Here is a 19,103-nt window from a genome sequence, read left to right on the forward strand (position 1 = left end):
AAAACCCTTCAGTCCTTAGGCCTGTTTCACACATCAGTTTTTCACAATCAGTCAAGATCCGCTGTTTTGTGAAAAAAACGGATCCGCCAATTTTCCTTGCGGATCCTTTTTTTCCCCATTGACTTTCATTATCGGCGGATTTTGACTGATGACTGTCCGTTGCATTCGTATTTCTGTGGCTCCGCCAAAATTTTGGCGTCCGCAGAGATCACCGAACGGACCATGCAACGTTTTCTTGCAGTCCGGATCCGCATTTTTGCCTTTTAACCCTGAATCAAGTGTCGCTGCTGGTTGAAAATATTATCTCTCTCTCTCCTAACCCGCAACCTCCATTCATCGCGCGCGATCTCCAGCCCCACATCTCTCATCGCGCGATCTCCAGCCCCACATCTCTCATCGCGCGATCTCCAGCCACATCGCGCGATCTCCAGCCCCACATCTCTCATCGCGCGATCTCCAGCCCCACATCTCTCATTGCGCGATCTCCAGCCCCACATCTCTCATTGCGCGATCTCCAGCCACATTGCGCGATCTCCAGCCCCACATCTCTCATCGCGCGATCTCCAGCCCCAAATCTCTCATCGCGCGATCTCCAGCCCCAAATCTCTCATCGCGCGATCTCCAGCCCCACATCTCTCATCGCACGATCTCCAGCCCCACATCTCTCATCGCGCGATCTCCAGCACCACATCTCTCATCGCGCGATCTCCAGCACCACATCTCTCATCGCGCGATCTCCAGCACCACATCTCTCATCGCGCGATCTCCAGCACCACATCTCTCATCGCGCGATCTCCAGCACCACATCTCTCATCGCGCGATCTCCAGCACCACATCTCTCATCGTGCGATCTCCAGCCCCACATCTCTCATCGCGCGATCTCCAGCCCCACATCTCTCATCGCGCGATCGCACCACATCTCTCATCGCGCGATCTCCAGCACCACATCTCTCATCGCGCGATCTCCAGCACCACATCTCTCATCGCGCGATCTCCAGCACCACATCTCTCATCGCACGATCTCCAGCCCCACATCTCTCATCGCGCGATCTCCAGCCCCACATCTCTCATCGCGCGATCTCCAGCCCCACATCTCTCATTGCGCGATCTCCAGCCCCACATCTCTCATTGCGCGATCTCCAGCCACATTGCGCGATCTCCAGCCCCACATCTCTCATCGCGCGATCTCCAGCCCCAAATCTCTCATCGCGCGATCTCCAGCCCCAAATCTCTCATCGCGCGATCTCCAGCCCCACATCTCTCATCGCACGATCTCCAGCCCCACATCTCTCATCGCGCGATCTCCAGCACCACATCTCTCATCGCGCGATCTCCAGCACCACATCTCTCATCGCGCGATCTCCAGCACCACATCTCTCATCGCGCGATCTCCAGCACCACATCTCTCATCGCGCGATCTCCAGCACCACATCTCTCATCGCGCGATCTCCAGCACCACATCTCTCATCGCGCGATCTCCAGCCCCACATCTCTCATCGCGCGATCTCCAGCCCCACATCTCTCATCGCGCGATCGCACCACATCTCTCATCGCGCGATCTCCAGCACCACATCTCTCATCGCGCGATCTCCAGCACCACATCTCTCATCGCGCGATCTCCAGCACCACATCTCTCATCGCACGATCTCCAGCCCCACATCTCTCATCGCGCGATCTCCAGCCCCACATCTCTCATCGCGCGATCTCCAGCCCCACATCTCTCATCGCGCGATCGCACCACATCTCTCATCGCGCGATCTCCAGCACCACATCTCTCATCGCGCGATCTCCAGCGCCACATCTCTCATCGCGCGATCTCCAGCGCCACATCTCTCATCGCACGATCTCCAGCACCACATCTCTCATCGCACGATCTCCAGCCCCACATCTCTCATCGCGCGATCTCCAGCCCCACATCTCTCATCGCACGATCTCCAGCACCACATCTCTCATCGCACGATCTCCAGCACCACATCTCTCATCGCACGATCTCCAGCCCCACATCTCTCATCGCGCGATCTCCAGCCACATTGCGCGATCTCCAGCCCCACATCTCTCATCGCGCGATCTTCCACATCTCTCATCGCACGATGTCCAGCACCACATCTCTCATCGCGCGATCTCCAGCCCCATCCCGCGAGATGACCGGTATTATTTTTTTTATTTTTTCCTGCCGCGGTTCCTTTAAATTTTTACCATCGGCGGATCCGTACATCCGCCGATCCGCTGTCCCCCGTTTCTGTCAGTCCGCCTGCCGATCCGTTTTCCGCTATTTTGGCGGATTTAGACTGACAGAAAAAACTGAAGTGTGAAACTGGCCTTATTTGTCCTTATCACATAGTGTATAATCTTTTTATGGAATAACCCCTTTATCTTTATGGCTTTTCCATAGATAATTGTAATATTATGGAAACATATGAATTTAGCTTTAGCTCGGTCACCAATTAAGGATGATATGAGCGGAGCCCGAGCAAGCCATCAATGGAGACTACTGCAGCGGCAGTGAGTGAGTGTGCCCGCACGGGGAACGGCTGCGCCCCGGAACGGACGGAACGGAACGCTTGTGCTCCTTCTCCTGAGGGAACTATATCCCGCACGGACGTTGCCGTGGTGACGCGGACACTCACTTCCGGAAGTAGAAAGTATGGTAGGGAAAATAAAACGTGTTCGGCAGAAGCTGCACGTGGCGGCTGTGAGAGTTAATTCCACCGGAGAAAATGCCCCCGTTGCAGCAGACTACAAGATTCCCGATGCCCCGGAACTCTCTGTACCGCTGTCCTGGAGCAAACCGGTGGGCGGAAAGGTGAGAAGACTCATCATGGCTGTAGTGATGCTATTGTTACTCCCAGAAATGGCAGCAGGGAGAGTCCCCCGTGTTGGTCAGAGGGCAGCGGCTGGAAGGTGCCCACTCTTATCTTCTGATCACCTTCTGGGCATAGCTGCCGTTAATGTCACTTTTGAGCTTTAGACAATCGCAGCATATAGCACTGATCTTACCATTAAGTTAATGAAAAGGCCCCTGGTGAAAGGGAATAATCAGACCATAGACGTGGCTTATATTTCATGACTCCTGGTCAAGTAAGTCCCAGCCAATTTGTTTTTTTTTTATTGCTGCAAAATAATGTGCTTTAAAGAACTGTTCCATGCCACATGACCTTCATCAGCCAAATGCTGGCCAGCGTGATGATATGTTATCTTGGAGGTAAAATCAGGTATGTTGTCAAGTTTATTTTTATTTCCTAATTTTCAAACCAGATATTATCAGGAGTCTGAAAACTCCTCCAAAGGGTCCTTTGCCTCAAATAATGCGGTCATGACCCTCTACCAATTGCCTTGTATTTGACTTATGCTGACAGCTCATATTTAAATCAATAGTGACTGTGTGGTGTGAGAGTGCCAGGATCCAAGCTTACAGAATGCAACTTTTGCTTTATTCTTACATAATCACATTGAAATTTCAAAAGATTTGTCGTCTCATCTTCATTAATGGGTAAAATTGCAAAGTGCTTGTAAAAACAAGCAACTCTGCAGTTTACTTCTTTATTAAAAATCCTCTCTTTTCTCAAAGAATTTTTAATTCTGTTGTGTACAGCTCATTGTCAAGGTTACAGGTCACAATGCGGTATCAGAGTGGACAGTTACCTAGGCAAGGATTGCTCATTGCTTGCACGCTTTATGCTTTACAGTTTGCAAGCAATGGTCTGATTTTGCCAGCTTATTTCCCATGAATGCTTCTCCCATGCTGCAGACACACAGCTGTTTTTGCTAGCAGCTTAGGTGAGTTTGGACAAACAGCACGACCTTACTGGTGGTCTGAACTGTCAATCTTCAGGAGCACACTGCCCCACCTCTTAAGAAACCCAGACGCATAGCAGGGGTGTCTTCTATGTCGGATCAGACTCATCTATTTGAAGTAATACAAAATATAATTAAAAAATTAAAAAAAATTGTAAAAACTGCAAAACTTTTTTTCTTTTTTTTTTTTTAGGACTGGGCATTATTGTCCCCGAATATCTTTGCATCAACTACAATTGAGCCTGAAAATTTAACTCAAAAGTTAGAGGTGGAAACAAAAAGTTTGGTCCCTGCCGGAAAAGGTATTTAATAATCTTCTATGTTTAACACTTCGTCCTCATTGGATGGGTTCATGGGTGTTGCTTACATTGCTCTTTCTCACTGATGGTTTCAACATGGCTGAAGTGCAGGACTTGTAAGGAAATGATACAACACTTTTATTAGCAGTCTGGAAGTGTCATTTCTTTCATCCCATCTATGTTGCATCCATTCATTTTGAATGCTTTCGTTACGGACAGTTGTCTTGTGATCCCAGTCGGACCACCAGGCTAGTACCTGGCCTTCCTGTGAACTGCAGGATGACATGCACGTGGTGGCTCTCAGACCCCTCCATCTTTGCCGGTTTTTCCCTCTTTGTTCATCTGTTTGTCTCTAATGCAGCTGAATGTCATTTTTTTTTTACCTTATTTTAGAGAGCGATGACACAATAATTTGCTTCAAAGTTATAAAACTCCGTTGACTCACATTGTCTATATGTGTACTGTATGCTGGTTTCTCTTGCATTAAATTCCCAGCCAGTATGATTATAGGTACAGAAATCAGTCAATATTCACTGCAAAACATCTACCGTGAAAAGTAACTTTTTACTCTTCGCCACGACAGCACCCACTGGAGGTATCGGATCCGCCCATTTGGAACAGGAAACCCTACAGGAAAGATAAAAGGGGCGGTCCGCCTTTCCTCCTCAGTTTTGGTTTCCTGTTCCAAATGGAGCAGGATCCTGCAGGATCTTACCTGGGCCATGCATCCGCCTGTGCGGTCTCTTCGGGAACGGCAGGGGCTGCGGTCCGGAGGCAGCGTCGGGGGAGACTCCGTTTGACGGCTCCCCCCTCGTCTGGTGGCACAGTGGTAATGGCCGGGTCCGGCGAGGGCCGCCCGGTCTTACCAGGGAGCGCGCCGGTCTGGCATCCGGGAGATTTCCCCCCCCCCCCCCATTCCCATCGGTGGGGGTATAGCGTGGATGGTGAGGCCATGTGCGCGCGAGCCGCGTGTTAATAGCGGTGGCGCCGGAGCAGGCCGGCGCCCGACGCTCCCATACCCCGGAAGTAATGGTTGAACTTCCGGGGTAAGATGGCGATGACGCGGCGCATGCGCCCTGTGACAGGGCGACTTCCGGGGCAACGATACAGGTAAAACAGCGCTGCAGCGCTGCAACATTGGAACATGTCGTCCCCCGCAGAGTCGCAAACCCCAGCAGGGGATTCAGCTGGGGGCAACTCCACCAGGGACCGCAGCGCCAGGACGGACACCGCCCGCAGGAGCGAGGCAGCAGAAACCCGATCCAAACCGTCTCAGCCATCTGAACCGGTATTAAGCTTCACTGGGTGAGTGTGCAAAGCAGATGCTCTACCTATTAAGCTAACCTCCTCTCCTCCCCCCCCCCTCCCCCCTCTCTTTACCTTTGACCTCCCGTTTCAGTCAAAGAAAAAAGGAAAAACAAAACATAAAGAATGTGCATTATGTTCAGAGCCTCTCCCTGACTCCTACCCCAAAAAACTCTGCAAACAATGCATGAAAGAGACCAGGCAGGGGCCGACGATATCTTCTCAGGATATCCGAGCCATAATTAGGGAGGAAATACAAGCCATCAACCGCGCCAGCACTCCCGCAGAGTCCAGGCATAGAAAACAGGTTATTGTCAGTTCAGAGTCAGAGGAAGAACAGGGGTTAAACTCAGGCTCCGCATCCACGTCTTCATCATCATCCTCGGAGGCGGAAGGACGCGCATGTTTTCCTCTGGACAGCGTAGATAACCTGGTAAAAGCGGTTAGGAATACTATGGGGTGTGAAGAGGAAAGGGGAGCCCAGACCGCGCAGGACATTATGTTTGCGGGATTGGCAGAAAAAAAGAGGAGATCATTTCCAGTAATACCGGCAATTAAAGATCTCATCAAAAGGGAATGGGAAAAACACGACCAGAGGGGTTTTCTCCCATCCGCTTCAAAACGGAAGTACCCGTTCACTGATGAAGATCTATTAAAATGGTCTAAAATACCAAAGGTGGACGCTGTCATATCCTCCACTTCCAAACAAACCTCGATCCCGGTCGAGGACGCAGGATTGTTAGCAGACCCATTAGACCGAAAGGCTGAATCCTCGCTCAAAAGGTCCTGGGAGTCCACCACCGGGGTATTCAAACCCGCAATAGCCAGCACATGTACTGCTAGGTCAATGCTGGTATGGCTAGATCAATTAGACCAGCAGATTGAGCAAAGAGTGTCAAGGGAGAAACTGCGTGCAGCCATCCCGTTGATAAGAGGGGCAGCTGCCTTTATGGCAGACGCTTCAGCGGACACCCTAAGACTTGCAGCAAGGTCGGCAGCCCTGGTGAATAACGCCAGACGCGCGCTTTGGATAAAAAGCTGGAAAGGGGATGCACAATCAAAATCCAAAATTAGTGCAACCCCATGCGAGGGTGAGTTCCTCTTTGGAAAAGCCTTAGACGAAATTCTCGCCAAGGCAAAAGAAAGGAAAAAGGCCTTCAGTGATTCTCCCATTCCGTTTTATAGGAAAACCTTTAAAAGACGGCCATTCGGGAGAAGAAGACAATCGGACAGAACGAGATGGGCCACGAAAGACGAAAAGCAGAAGGGTACCATCTTCAGAGGGCCAACATATAGGAGAGAAAAAAATTAGAAGTTTAGACCCACCGGTTGGGGGCAGATTAAAATTTTTTTTTTACCAAATGGGAACAAATTACGTTAAACCCATGGATTTTGAATATAATCAAGGAAGGAATAAAGATTGAATTCCTTCGAATCCCCTATGAGTTCTTTGTTATAACTCGCCTTAATTCCTCACTTCAGCAAAAGGCTCTCGAAGACGAGATTCGAGTCCTGCTAGCTAAAAAAGTTTTAGTTGACGTCCCTGAGGAACAACAGGGTAGAGGCTTTTACTCTCCCCTGTTTTTGGTGTCTAAACCAGACGGTACATTTAGAACCATTATTAATTTAAAAAAGCTAAATTCATTTATAAAAAATTATAAGTTCAAAATGGAATCGATTAGATCCACTATAAAGCTTCTTTTCCCAAATTGCGTAATGGCAGGGATTGATTTAAAAGATGCTTATTATCATCTCCCTATACACAACAGATTCCAGAAATACCTAAGAGTCGCAGTGGAAGTCGAGGGCAGGATTCGTCATTTCCAATACGCGGCCATGCCCTTCGGGCTTTCCACGGCACCAAGAATATTTACCAAGGTGATGGCAGAAGTGATGGCCTACCTTCGCCAAAAGGACACACTAATTGTACCATATCTAGACGACTTCCTAGTAATTGGGAATTCAGTCAAACAATGTACTGAACGTGTGACTGACGCAGTCTCCTCTTTTCAGAGCCTTGGCTGGATCATCAATATCCAAAAGTCCAGACTCGATCCGCAATCTCTCCAGACATTTCTAGGATTTCAACTAGATTCCTTGACCCAGAGGTGTCTACTACCCCAGGTAAAAATCATCCTCACAAAACAAAAAACACAAGCAGCTATAGAGAAACCACGTGTATCCTTAAGAGGAGCAATGTCACTATTAGGATCACTAAATTCTTGCACCCCGGCAGTCCGGTGGGCCCAGTACCATGTCCGTACACTACAACACCAGATCCTCCAGGAGGATAAGCGACATAGTGGTCGTTTACAGAGTAAAATAACCCTGTCACAAGAAGTCTTGACTTCCCTAGAGTGGTGGTTAGACGATGACCATTTATGTTCAGGAGTCCCATGGGTTATAGTTCCATCCTGTATTGTAACCACCGATGCCAGTCCCCAGGGCTGGGGAGCCCACATGGAGAATGGGTTTTATCAGGGAAGGTGGAGTAAAGAGGAATGTGATTACTCATCTAATTTAAAAGAACTGACTGCAGTGTTCTATGCTCTATACAACTTCCTTCCACAGCTCCAACAGAAGCATGTAAGGATCCTGTCGGACAATACCACCACAGTGGCATATATAAACAGACAAGGAGGAACTCGATCAGAGACTCTGATGTCTTCAGCGGCAAAAATTTTAAAGTTAGCAGAAAACTATTTTTTGTCCCTCTCGGCCCTTCATATAAGAGGCGAGAGCAATCAAAAGGCAGACTTCCTAAGCCGTCACACTCTACGACAAGGAGAGTGGTGCCTCAATCGGAAGGTCTTCAGGGACATAGTAGCCGCATGGGGACAACCCGAGGTGGATCTTTTTGCCACAAGGGAGAACAGGCAGATAAAAACCTTTGCCTCCCTATCTCCGTCAGATCACCCAAACATACTGGACGCCTTTCTAGTTCCATGGAATTTCAACCTAGCATATGCGTTCCCTCCATTGATCCTCCTACCTCAAGTAATTCGGAAGATCAGAGACAACAAAGCAAGAATAATCTTAATAGCACCGTTCTGGCCAAAAAGACCGTGGTTTTCGTGGCTGCAGATTATGTCGATAACAGATCCTTGGGTCCTTCCGACTGCCAATCTACTATCCCAAGGCCCCTTTTTCCACCCTCAAGTGCTCAGCTTGCACTTGACGGCGTGGAATTTGAGAGGCAGTTATTGAGGACAAGAGGATTCTCGGAGTCCTTAATTGCTACACTACTACAAAGTAGAAAACAGTCCACGACCCAGATTTACATTAGAATATGGAAAAAATTTCTTCAATTCCATACAGTACCTCATACAACAGAAGTTCCGATAATCCCAATCTTGGAATTTCTGCAGAAGGGGAAAGACTTAGGCTTAGCAGTAAATACACTGAAAGTACAAATATCGGCATTAGGAGCACTATATGGCCATAATATAGCAGGCAACAAATGGATAACTCGTTTTATTACAGCATGTGAACGAATAACTCCAATCCACATACCCTCCGTCCCTACATGGGATCTAAATCTGGTCTTAGACGCCGTAACGGTAGACCCCTTTGAGCCGATCGACACAATACCCTTCAAATTAGCACTTAAAATGGCCCTCTTAGTATCACTAACCTCAGCTAGAAGAGTGGGTGATATTCAGGCCTTGTCAATAGATCCACCCTTTTTTCAAGAATACCAAGACAGATTGGTATTAAAACCAGACCCTGCCTACCTGCCAAAAGTGGCAACAAAATACCATAGATCTCAGGAGATACTCCTTCCAACCTTCTATAAAAATCCCTCTACTCCGGAAGAGCAGAGGTTCCATACTCTGGACGTCAAAAGAACTGTCCTAAAATGTATTGAGAGGTCCAACAGTTGGAGGCAGAGTAGGGCCCTATTTGTTTCATTTCAGGGCTGTAAGAAGGGGTATGGAGTCACGAAGAGCACCATTTCCCGGTGGATCAGAGAGGCCATTCGTTTAGCCTACTCCGCAAAAAACGAAGATCCTCCAGGGAACATCAGGGCGCATTCCACCAGGGCAATGGCAACCTCTTGGGCGGAAAAGGGAGATGTTCCGATTGAAACTATATGTAAGGCGGCAGTTTGGTCATCCCCTTCTACCTTCTATAACCACTACAGACTTGATCTTTCATCAACCTCTGACTTAAACTTTGGCAGGACTTTGGCAGGACTATCCTTGGCACGGTGGTCCCACCCAGGTGATGGTCTCTGGAATCTCTCCAGTGGGTGCTGTCGTGGCGAAGAGTAAAAAGCCGGATTACTTACCGGTAATGCTCTTTTAATGAGTCCACGACAGCACCCGTTCACTTCCCCCCCTAAATATATCAATAGTTAAAGTATTACCAAATAATGGATAAGAAAGATGTTAAAATAAGAGAACATTGCCTAATCCTTGGCGGTCCTTCTGGTACTCTGAAACGTAAAACTGAGGAGGAAAGGCGGACCGCCCCTTTTATCTTTCCTGTAGGGTTTCCTGTTCCAAATGGGCGGATCCGATACCTCCAGTGGGTGCTGTCGTGGACTCATTAAAAGAGCATTACCGGTAAGTAATCCGGCTTATTATCAATCTTTAAAATATGATTATCTAACCAATCTTAGGCATAAAAGATTACCACCAAAACAAACCCCATGTCTTGCCACGTAGATTGGCACCTTAAATGCACAATTGGCACCCCCGTTCACTGACTTCTAACCTTGATAAACCCTACTGGGTCCTAGCCAACCAAAATACCATTTGCCATATACCAATGTAGCATGAAGATATTAATGAGCGGGATAATTACATCAAGCAATTAATACTGTAAAGTGCAGAGCACAAATGGACAACTTTGACCACCAAACTAGTACCAACATCAGTCAGATTACCAATAATAATAAACATCATTCAAATCATTACCCACATGGGAAAGCTAACTATATGCCCCAGATTCTATTTGTGCGATCTGTGGTATCAAGGTGCCTGTAAAAAGTATCTGTGCACGTACTTGTGAAAGAATGTAGACAACATTGCTTATAGTATGAGCTCGACGATTACACCCAATTCTCATTCTAGTGTTCAACTCAATATAAACTCGGGCATATATCCTGCAATAATTCTAGTGTTCAACTTTCCTGAAAGAAAGGTTGCTGGAGTGTATAAATACAGAGATATCCCGTAGTATGGACACTTTCATATTTGTAGATTAATCTGTATGGGGTTAGGACACAGGTTCAGCTTTAGAAAATGGACACTTTCATATTTGTAGATGGACACTTGTATGGACACTTTCATATTTGTAGATTAATCTGTATGGGGTTAGGACACAGGTTCAGCTTTAGAAAAATGTCATGCAGTCTACAGATGAGCAATATTTATGCCTTGTTTGCGCAGTTGTGGCTCCCACAATCACTGTGACCACATGCAGATTCCTTTCATATTAAACGAGTACAGGAATGGCAGGGCAGCAGCTGCCTTTGGTCTGTTATTTCAGTGTCTGCACATGTCGACCTCTTGTGTGCTTGTAAGGCCTGCTGGATCAGCACCTTATATTTGGTGCTGTCATCTGGCTGCAAAACAATACCTACACTTAGGATAAGCTTTGCTTTATCAGTAATGCTAAAGGGTTCTATACTAATGTTGGTGAGTATCTGCATATCAAGTTCTAATGCTCATCTGAAAATTAATTTACCAGGGATCTGTTGTAAATTTCTTCTTCCATGGTCAGCTCCTTTCCCCGTTCTGACAGATTGGTGAAGATGCCTTTGGTTTGAATTGTATGCGGGATTAGCTCTAATTTGGAGCTTTTGGTTTTCCAGCATTCGTAGATAGCCTTATTGTGCAATGTACCCACTTTGAGTGTTTGCAGCAGTTTCCTGTTGCAAAAACCAGAGTGTGGGCGGTAAAACGCTGTTTAAAATATTCCCTCTTTTGCATGCATTTTTTTAATGTGTGTTTTTTTTTTTTTTTTTTTTTTTTTTTTTTTTTTTTTGCTATACAGTCATGGCCAAAAGTTTTGAGAATGACACAAATATTAATTTTTACAAAGTCTACTGCTTCATTTTTTTCTAATGGCAATTTGCATATACTCCAGAATGTTATAAAGAGTGATCAGCTTAACAGCAATTACTTGCAAAGTCAATATTTGCCTAGAAAATGAACTTTATCCCCCAAAACACATTTCAACATCATTGCAGCCCTGCCTTAAAAGGATCAGCTAACATCGTTTCAGTGATTGCTCCATTAACACAGGTGTGGGTGTTGATGAGGACAGGGCTGGAGATCAATCTGTCATGATTAAGTAAGAATGACACCACTGGACACATTAAAAGGAGGCTGGTGCTTGGCATCATTGTTTCTCTTCTGTTAACCATGGTTATCTCTAAAGAAACACGTGCAGTCATCATTGCACTGCACAAAAATGGCCTAACAGGGAAGAGTATCGCAGCTAGAGAGATTGCACCTCAGTCAACAATCTATCGCATCATCAAGAACTTCAAGGAGAGAGGTTCCCTTGTTGCCAAAAAGGCTCCAGGGCGCCCAAGAAAGACCAGCAAGCGCCAGGACCGTCTCTTAAAAGTGTTTCAGCTGCGGGATCGGGCTACCAGCAGTGCAGAGCTTGCTCAGGAATGGCAGCAGGCAGGTTTGAGTGCATCTGCACGCACTGTGAGGAGGAGACTCTTGGAGCAAGGCCTGGTCTCAAGGAGGGCAGCAAAGAAGCCACTTCTCTCCAGGAAAAACATCATGGACAGACTGATATTCTGCAAGAGGTACAGGGAGTGGACTGCTGAGGACTGGGGTAAAGTAATTTTCTCTGATGAATCTCCTTTTCGATTGTTTGGGACATCTGGAAAACGGCTTATTCGGAGAAGACCAGGTGAGCGCTCCCACCAGTCTTGTCTCATGCCAACTGTCAAGCATCCTGAAACCATTCATGTGTGGGGTTGCTTCTCAGCCAAGGGAATGGGCTCTCTCTCAATCTTGCCTAAAAACACAGCCATGAATAAAGAATGGTACCAGAATGTCCTCCAAGAGCAACTTCTCCCAACCGTCCAAGAGCAGTTTGGCGATCAACAATGCCTTTTTCAACATGATGGAGCACCTTGCCATAAAGCAAAGGTGATAACTAAATGGCTCAGGGAACAAAACATAAGAGATTTTGGGACCATGGCCTGGAAACTCCCCAGATCTTAATCCCATTGAGAACTTGTGGTCAATCATCAAGAGACGGGTGGACAAACAAAACCCTTCAAATTCAGACAAAATAAAAGCATTGATTTTGCAAGAATGGACTGCTATCAGTCAGGATTTGATCCAGAAGTTGATTGAGAGCATGCCAGGGAGAATTGCTGAGGTCCTGAAGAAGAAGGGTCAACACTGCAAATATTGACTTGCTTCATTAACTCATTCTAGCTGTCAATATAACCTTTTGCTACTCATAATATGATTGCAATTATATTTCTGTATGTGATAAAAACATCTGACAAACACATATAAAAACCAGAGGGCAGCAGATCATGTGAAAATATAATATTTGTGTCATTCTCAAAACTTTTGGCCATGACTGTACTCGCCCTCCACTGTTCCAGTACTGCCCCTGGATTTTGTTCACAAGCTTTAGCTAGAGGTCACAGTATCGCCTGTGTAAGCCTCACTGATGGCAGTCTTACAAATGCACAAAGAGCATGTTTTCTGAAGGCCGTTTAATATTAGCTGTGTTTTGCCATATATAGAAATTCAAAGTTACAATACACAATGAGAAAATTTTACACACTGACGATTCTGCAAGTTTTCCCACCTACAAAGAATGGAGAGGTCTGTAATTTATATCGTAGGTACACTTCACCTGTGAGAGACAAACTTAAAAAAATCCAGGAAATAATTTTGTATTTTTACATAATTACTTTGCATTTTATTACATGAAATAAGTATTTAATGCTATAGAAAATCAGAACTTAATATTTGGTGCAGAAACCTTTGTTTGCAGTTACGGAGGTCAGACGTTTCCTGTAGTTTTTCACCAAGTTTGCACACACTGCAGTAGGGATTTTGGCCCACTCCTCCATACAGATCACCTCCAGGTCTACCAGGTTTTGGGGTTGTCGCTGGGCAATATTGAGTTTCAGCTCCATCCAACGATTTTCTATTGGGTTCAGGTCTGGAGACTGGCTAGGCCACTCCAGGACCTTGAAATGCTTCTTACGGAGCCATTCCTTAATTGCCCTGGCTGTTTGTGTCGGATCATTGTCATGCTGGAAGACCACGCCATGACACATCTTCAATGCTCTTACTGAGGGAAGGAGGTTGTTGGTCAAAATCTTGCGATACATGATCCCATCCATCCTCCCTTCAGTACGGTGCAGTTGTCTTGTCCCCTTTGCAGAGAAGCACCCCAATGTATGATGTTTCCCCCACCATGCTTCACAGTTGGGATCATGTTCCTGGGTTTGTAGTCATGCTTCTTCATCCTTCAAACACAGTGTGTGGAGTTGATATCAAAATGGTCTATTATGATCTCATCTGACCACATGACCTTCTCCCAAGCCTCCTCTGGATTATCCAGATGGTCACTGGTGAACTTCAGATGGGTTGTGGACATGTACTGTAGTGAGCAGGTGGACCTTGCGTGCCCTGCAGGATTTTAATCCATGACCGCGTTGAGTGTTACTAATGGTAATATTTGAGACTGTGGTCCCAGGTCCTCCCATGTACTTCTGGGCTGATTCCTGATCTTTCTCAGAATCGTCCTTACCCCACGAGGCGAGATCTTGCATGAAGCCCCAGACCAAGAAAAGATTGACAGTCATCTTGCATTTCTTCCATTTTCTTTTTTTTTATTTTTAATTTCTGTCTCTCACAGGTGAAGTGTACTTACAATAAAAATTACAGACCTCTCCATCCTTTGTAGGTGGGGAAAAAAATCGGCAGTGTATCAAATGCTTATTTTCCCCACTGTATATTCACTCCGTCAAAGACATCAGTAGTGTCCATACATTCTAATCTCCTCAGCAACCACTGTTCAGACAGCAGTTGAAATTCCACGTTAAACTCATTCACTTTTCGAGGTCTGCCCCCTTTCTTTTGCTTGAGAACATGATGCGTGTGCATTTTTCATATGGGAATATGCATTACCCGGGCTGCACACAATTGACGCTGTGTAAATTAAGTACCTATTGAGCAAATTGTTTTATTTTTTTTATTCAGGCGTCATTAACTGGCTATGAGTTTTATTACGCTTGAGACATTGACCAAGAGCTTAGAAATGGCGAGGAAAATCCTGCCTTCCTCTTGCCGACATGTGCCACGCTATGCGCGTTTGCTAGAAGAGCGTGCTGCCGCCCGTTTTGATTGCCAGAGTAGAGCGCTGCTCTGGATGGAGCTGTGTGGTCCACAGTTCTTTCCCCTTCTGCCTGTGATTTTAACCTTCCAGAGTGCCATCCAGTGCTGCCCCCTTTTCATTGTGACACCCATTGGAGTCCCAGTGGTTCCACCTTCCTGAGTACCTTCACGAGTATCCTTCATGACTGCCTGTGGATTGGCTTTTCAGGGTTGCACTCACACTCCTGCTGCCTGTGGTTTCGCCTTCCAGAGTGCCATCCACTCCTGCTGCCTCCTTGCGGTTTCGCCTTCTGGAGTGTCCCTGGCTGTTGCTGTTTTAAAGTGTTTTTCTCATATTTCTAATATCTTCAGTAGGTACTGCTCTTCTTCCTCCCAGCTTTATGCCTGCTGGGGCAGTGCAGGCCTGTGAATTGGCCCTTCAAGTTGGCATCATGGCTGAGCCCAAATTGTATACTCTCCCGCTCCCATCACTCTTTAATTCCCATGGGAAATGCATTGGGGCACTGAGGCCCGCCAGCTCCAGCAATCCTGCCAGCTTCAAAGCAGTACTTGCTGGCTGCTGGCGCTCCTTGTCTAGGAAATTGGCCGCCTCTGAGGTAGGTGGTGGCCTTGGCAACGAGAATGAAAAATCCCTCTGTTCTTCAGAATGAAGCAAGCGTCTAATAAGACGTAAATTGCAACGTTGTTGTTTTTAATACCACTTTGTAATGTCATCCATTAAGTATAAGGTGAGGCAAACCCTTTAATTTTTGATGGTTCCCATCATGCAGTCTTCAGTTATGTTTTCTGAGTGCAGATTTCTTGTTTCAAGAGAAGTACAGTTTCATTTCACTTTTCATGTTGCCAAACTGTGTGGAAGCCTTGTTATAAATCATGGTAATGTCCCCCTCCATCCTGAGCGCCTAACATTATATACGGCATGTTTTTCATTTCTGCAAATTATGGACTTCTCCTTAGAAGCAAATCCGCCTTAAAAATATTTAAAGGAGTATTTTTATCCTACTATAAAATGTGTAATGTGACCGCTTGCTGCAGCGATTACTTTACGGCTACGGTGGATATGACTGCTGCAGCCAATCACTGTGCGCAGCGGTGATGCCGATGTAGAGCTGAGCTCCACTTTTCAGAAATGCTGTCCCCTTACAATGCAGCGCTTTGGTCCAGAACATGGTCACTGCTAGAGAGACATGTGGCCAAACCTGTTCATCAGCGCATTGAAAAACCATGCAGATTGCATTAGAAACTAGTGTATGCACACTTTATTCAATGGCTGTGTGCACACAGTCTTTTTGCAGAGGTTTTTTTTTTGTTAGAGGAAACAGCAGAATCTCTACGTTTTTGAGGAGTTTGAGATCTGCAGGTGGATTTGGAGAGGTTTCCCCTCTTTATCCACTTGAAAAACTCTGTGTGAACTTAACCAATGGAGGAGGCAACTGGATGGGTCTGGTCACATACCCCCATGATCTGGAGCAGAGCTCTGCATTATAAGATGATTAATCCGAGGCAGATTCCCCGGGGTTTCTCCCGGTCCTGCGTCCGTAGAGTGTCAATCCTCTCCTTGTGTGTGTGGGGGAGCTGGGGACCAGCCTCTTGGACTGGTCATCTGAAATGTATAGCCCCCAGTGAAGTTTTCAAAATTGTGTTTTCTTTGAAATCCCGCTGTGTTTCTGAGGTAAACATGGCTGCAATAATGCAGCCAGGGTCTAATCGTGCCCGTGGTTCAGGCAGAATGAATCCACTGACGGGTTCCCTTTTGGGAATATGTACAGTGTATCATAAAAGTGAGTACACCTGTCACATTTTGTAAATATCGTATTCTATCTTTTCATGTGACAACACTGAAGATATAACACTTTGATACAATGTAAAGTAGTCCGTATACTGCTTGTATAACAGTGTAAATGTGGGGTTCCCGCTAAATAACTCGACACACAGCCATTAATGTCTAAACCGCTAGCAACAGAAGTGAGTAAACCCTAAGTGAAAATGGTCAAATTATGTCCAATTAGCTGTGTTCCCTCCCCGGTGTCATGTGACTCATTGGTGTTACAAGATCTCAGGTGTGAATGGGGAGCAGGTGTGTTAAATTTGGTGTCATCGCTCTTAAACTCTCTCATAATGGTCATTGTAAGCTCAACACGGCACCTCATGGCAAAGAACGCTCTGAGAAGCTGAAAAAAGAATTTTTGTACAAAAATGTGGCCTAGTCAGTGAGATGATTGCCAGCACCCTGAAACCGAGCTATAGTATGGTGGCCAAGAACATAGAGCTGTTTAACAAGACAGGTTCCACTCAGAGCTGGCCTCGCTATGGCCGAACAATGGAGTTTAGTGCGGGTGCTCAGCGTCCTATCCAGGGGTTGTCTTTTCAGAAAAGAAGTGAGTGCTAACAGCCTTGCTACAGAGGTGGAAGGGGTGGGTGAAGGGTAGGTCAGCCTGTCAGTGCTCAGACCATACGTCGCACACTGCATCACATTGGTTTGCATGGCTGTCGTCCTGAAGGAAGCCTCGTCTAAAGATGATGCAGAAGAGAGCCCGCAAACAGTTTGCTGAAGACAAGCAGACTAAGGACATGGCTTACTGGAACCATGTCCTGTGGTCTAAGACCAAGATAATCGTATTTTGTGCTGATGGAGTCAAGCGTGTGTGGCGTCAGCCAGGTGCGGAGCACAAAGACGTGTCTTGCCTACAGTCAAATGTGGTGGGAGTGTCATGGTTTGGGGCTGCATGAGTGCTGCCGACTGTGGGGAGATAAAGTTCATTGAGAGAACCATGAATGCCAACATGTATTGTGACATAATGAAACACAGCGTGATCCCCTCCCTTAGGAAACTGGGCCGCAGGGCCATATTCCAACATGATAATGACCCAAGCACACCTCCAAGACGACCACTAAAGAAACTGAGGGGAAAGGTGCTGAATAGGCCTTGCATGTCAAAACCCCTTTGAGCACTTGTGGGGCATCGTCAAACAGAAAGTGGAGGATCGCAAGGTCTCTCCAACGTCCACCAACTCCGTGATGTCATCATGTGAAACTCTAGTGGCCTCCATGCCCAAGAGAGTTAAGGCAATGCTTGAAAATTAATGGCGGCCACACAAAATATTGACACTTTGTGCACAGTTTGACCATTTTCACTTAGGGGCATACTCACTTTTGTGATATACTGTATATATGCAGGAAATATGGAGCACTGTGTATATAAAGCTGCTTTACTTTGTGCTCACATGTGAAATATTGTTCCCGGGTGCGTGTGCGGTTTCAGTGTTAAATGCGCTGCTGTTATAAATAAATGTGAGTGTACGCTTCCTGAACCGATGTGTCACTTCCCACTTGTGTGACAGCTCCGTTCTTTCTGCCGTTGATGCCCGGCCTGAGTCTATGAGAATCTGGTGACTGAAGGCTTTCTATGTAAAGTTGCGGCTCTTGTACTGTTTTTTTTTCTTTTTATAGCTGTGCAGATGTGCCACTTATGTTAGTACAAATGACACATCAGCAATATCATTTAATCTCCAGTAGTATGCTTGGAAACTTACCATCCAATCATTCCGGCAGGGCGGCTTCTCTCTGCCATTTAGTGGTGTGTAATTATACACGATAATGTAAAGTCAACTTTCTAAGCTTGCAAGAAATCCTGTATATAGCCTCTCCTATAGTAAACGGTATTATTTTGGTTATCTCGGATCAACTGTGTATTGATTGAAGTATGTCTAATTACCCCATCCTCTGGAACTAGAATCTCTTAAGGTCCCGTTACATTTAGCGATGCACCAGCGATCCCGACAACGATACGACCCGGTCAGGATCGCTGGTGCATCGCTAAATGGTCGCTAGTGAGCTGCCAAACAGGCAGATCTCGCCAGCGATGCAGCAGTGGTCGGGGGTCGTCATTTACCTGTCACACGCAGCGAGGGTGACGTCTTCTGCCCGCGTCCATGGAGTCGCTCGTCGGTGCCAGCAGTAAGTCGATGACGACAAATGGACCAGGACGATCTCGCACGATCAGTGATATCCAGCGGGGAGCCGGGTCGGAGGTAAGTGTCACATGTAGCGAGATCGCTAGCGCGTCACAAAATCGGTGACGCTTAAGCAATATCGCTAGCGATCTCACTATGTGTGAAGGGGGCTTGAATGCCAAGAATCGGTCATTTATAGATTTGCTTCCTGCAGATTACAGCTGTGAATTCTCCCCATTATGGGGAGGGATACATTTAGTGCTGCAGGCTGGCTGCCGGTTTTCATCTGATAGTATGTGAGAATTGCCTCCTTAACACAGTGCCCTACTTTTCTATGTGCTTTGCTTGGTATTGCAGGTCACTCACTTGAATAAAGCAGAGTTGCAGTGTCAGATGAATCCCATGGACGT

General features: G+C 46.4%; 1 protein-coding gene across 1 annotated transcript in view; it reads left to right on the plus strand.

The window, feature by feature from the left end:
- The first annotated feature begins 2,494 nt into the window (after positions 1 to 2,494).
- The window catches only part of SLX9 (SLX9 ribosome biogenesis factor), a 155,049-nt gene continuing 138,440 nt past the window's right edge, over positions 2,495 to 19,103 (plus strand). The window contains exons 1-2 of the mRNA XM_073551576.1: positions 2,495 to 2,803; positions 3,989 to 4,097. Coding sequence (XP_073407677.1) covers positions 2,645 to 2,803; positions 3,989 to 4,097 — 268 coding nt within the window. The 5' untranslated portion in view covers positions 2,495 to 2,644. The remainder of the gene's footprint in view (positions 2,804 to 3,988; positions 4,098 to 19,103) is intronic.

This window comes from Dendrobates tinctorius, unplaced genomic scaffold, assembly GCF_039654945.1.
Source record: "Dendrobates tinctorius isolate UK_male_01 unplaced genomic scaffold, ASM3965494v1 ptg000177l, whole genome shotgun sequence".
NCBI classification, from domain to species: domain Eukaryota; kingdom Metazoa; phylum Chordata; class Amphibia; order Anura; family Dendrobatidae; genus Dendrobates; species Dendrobates tinctorius.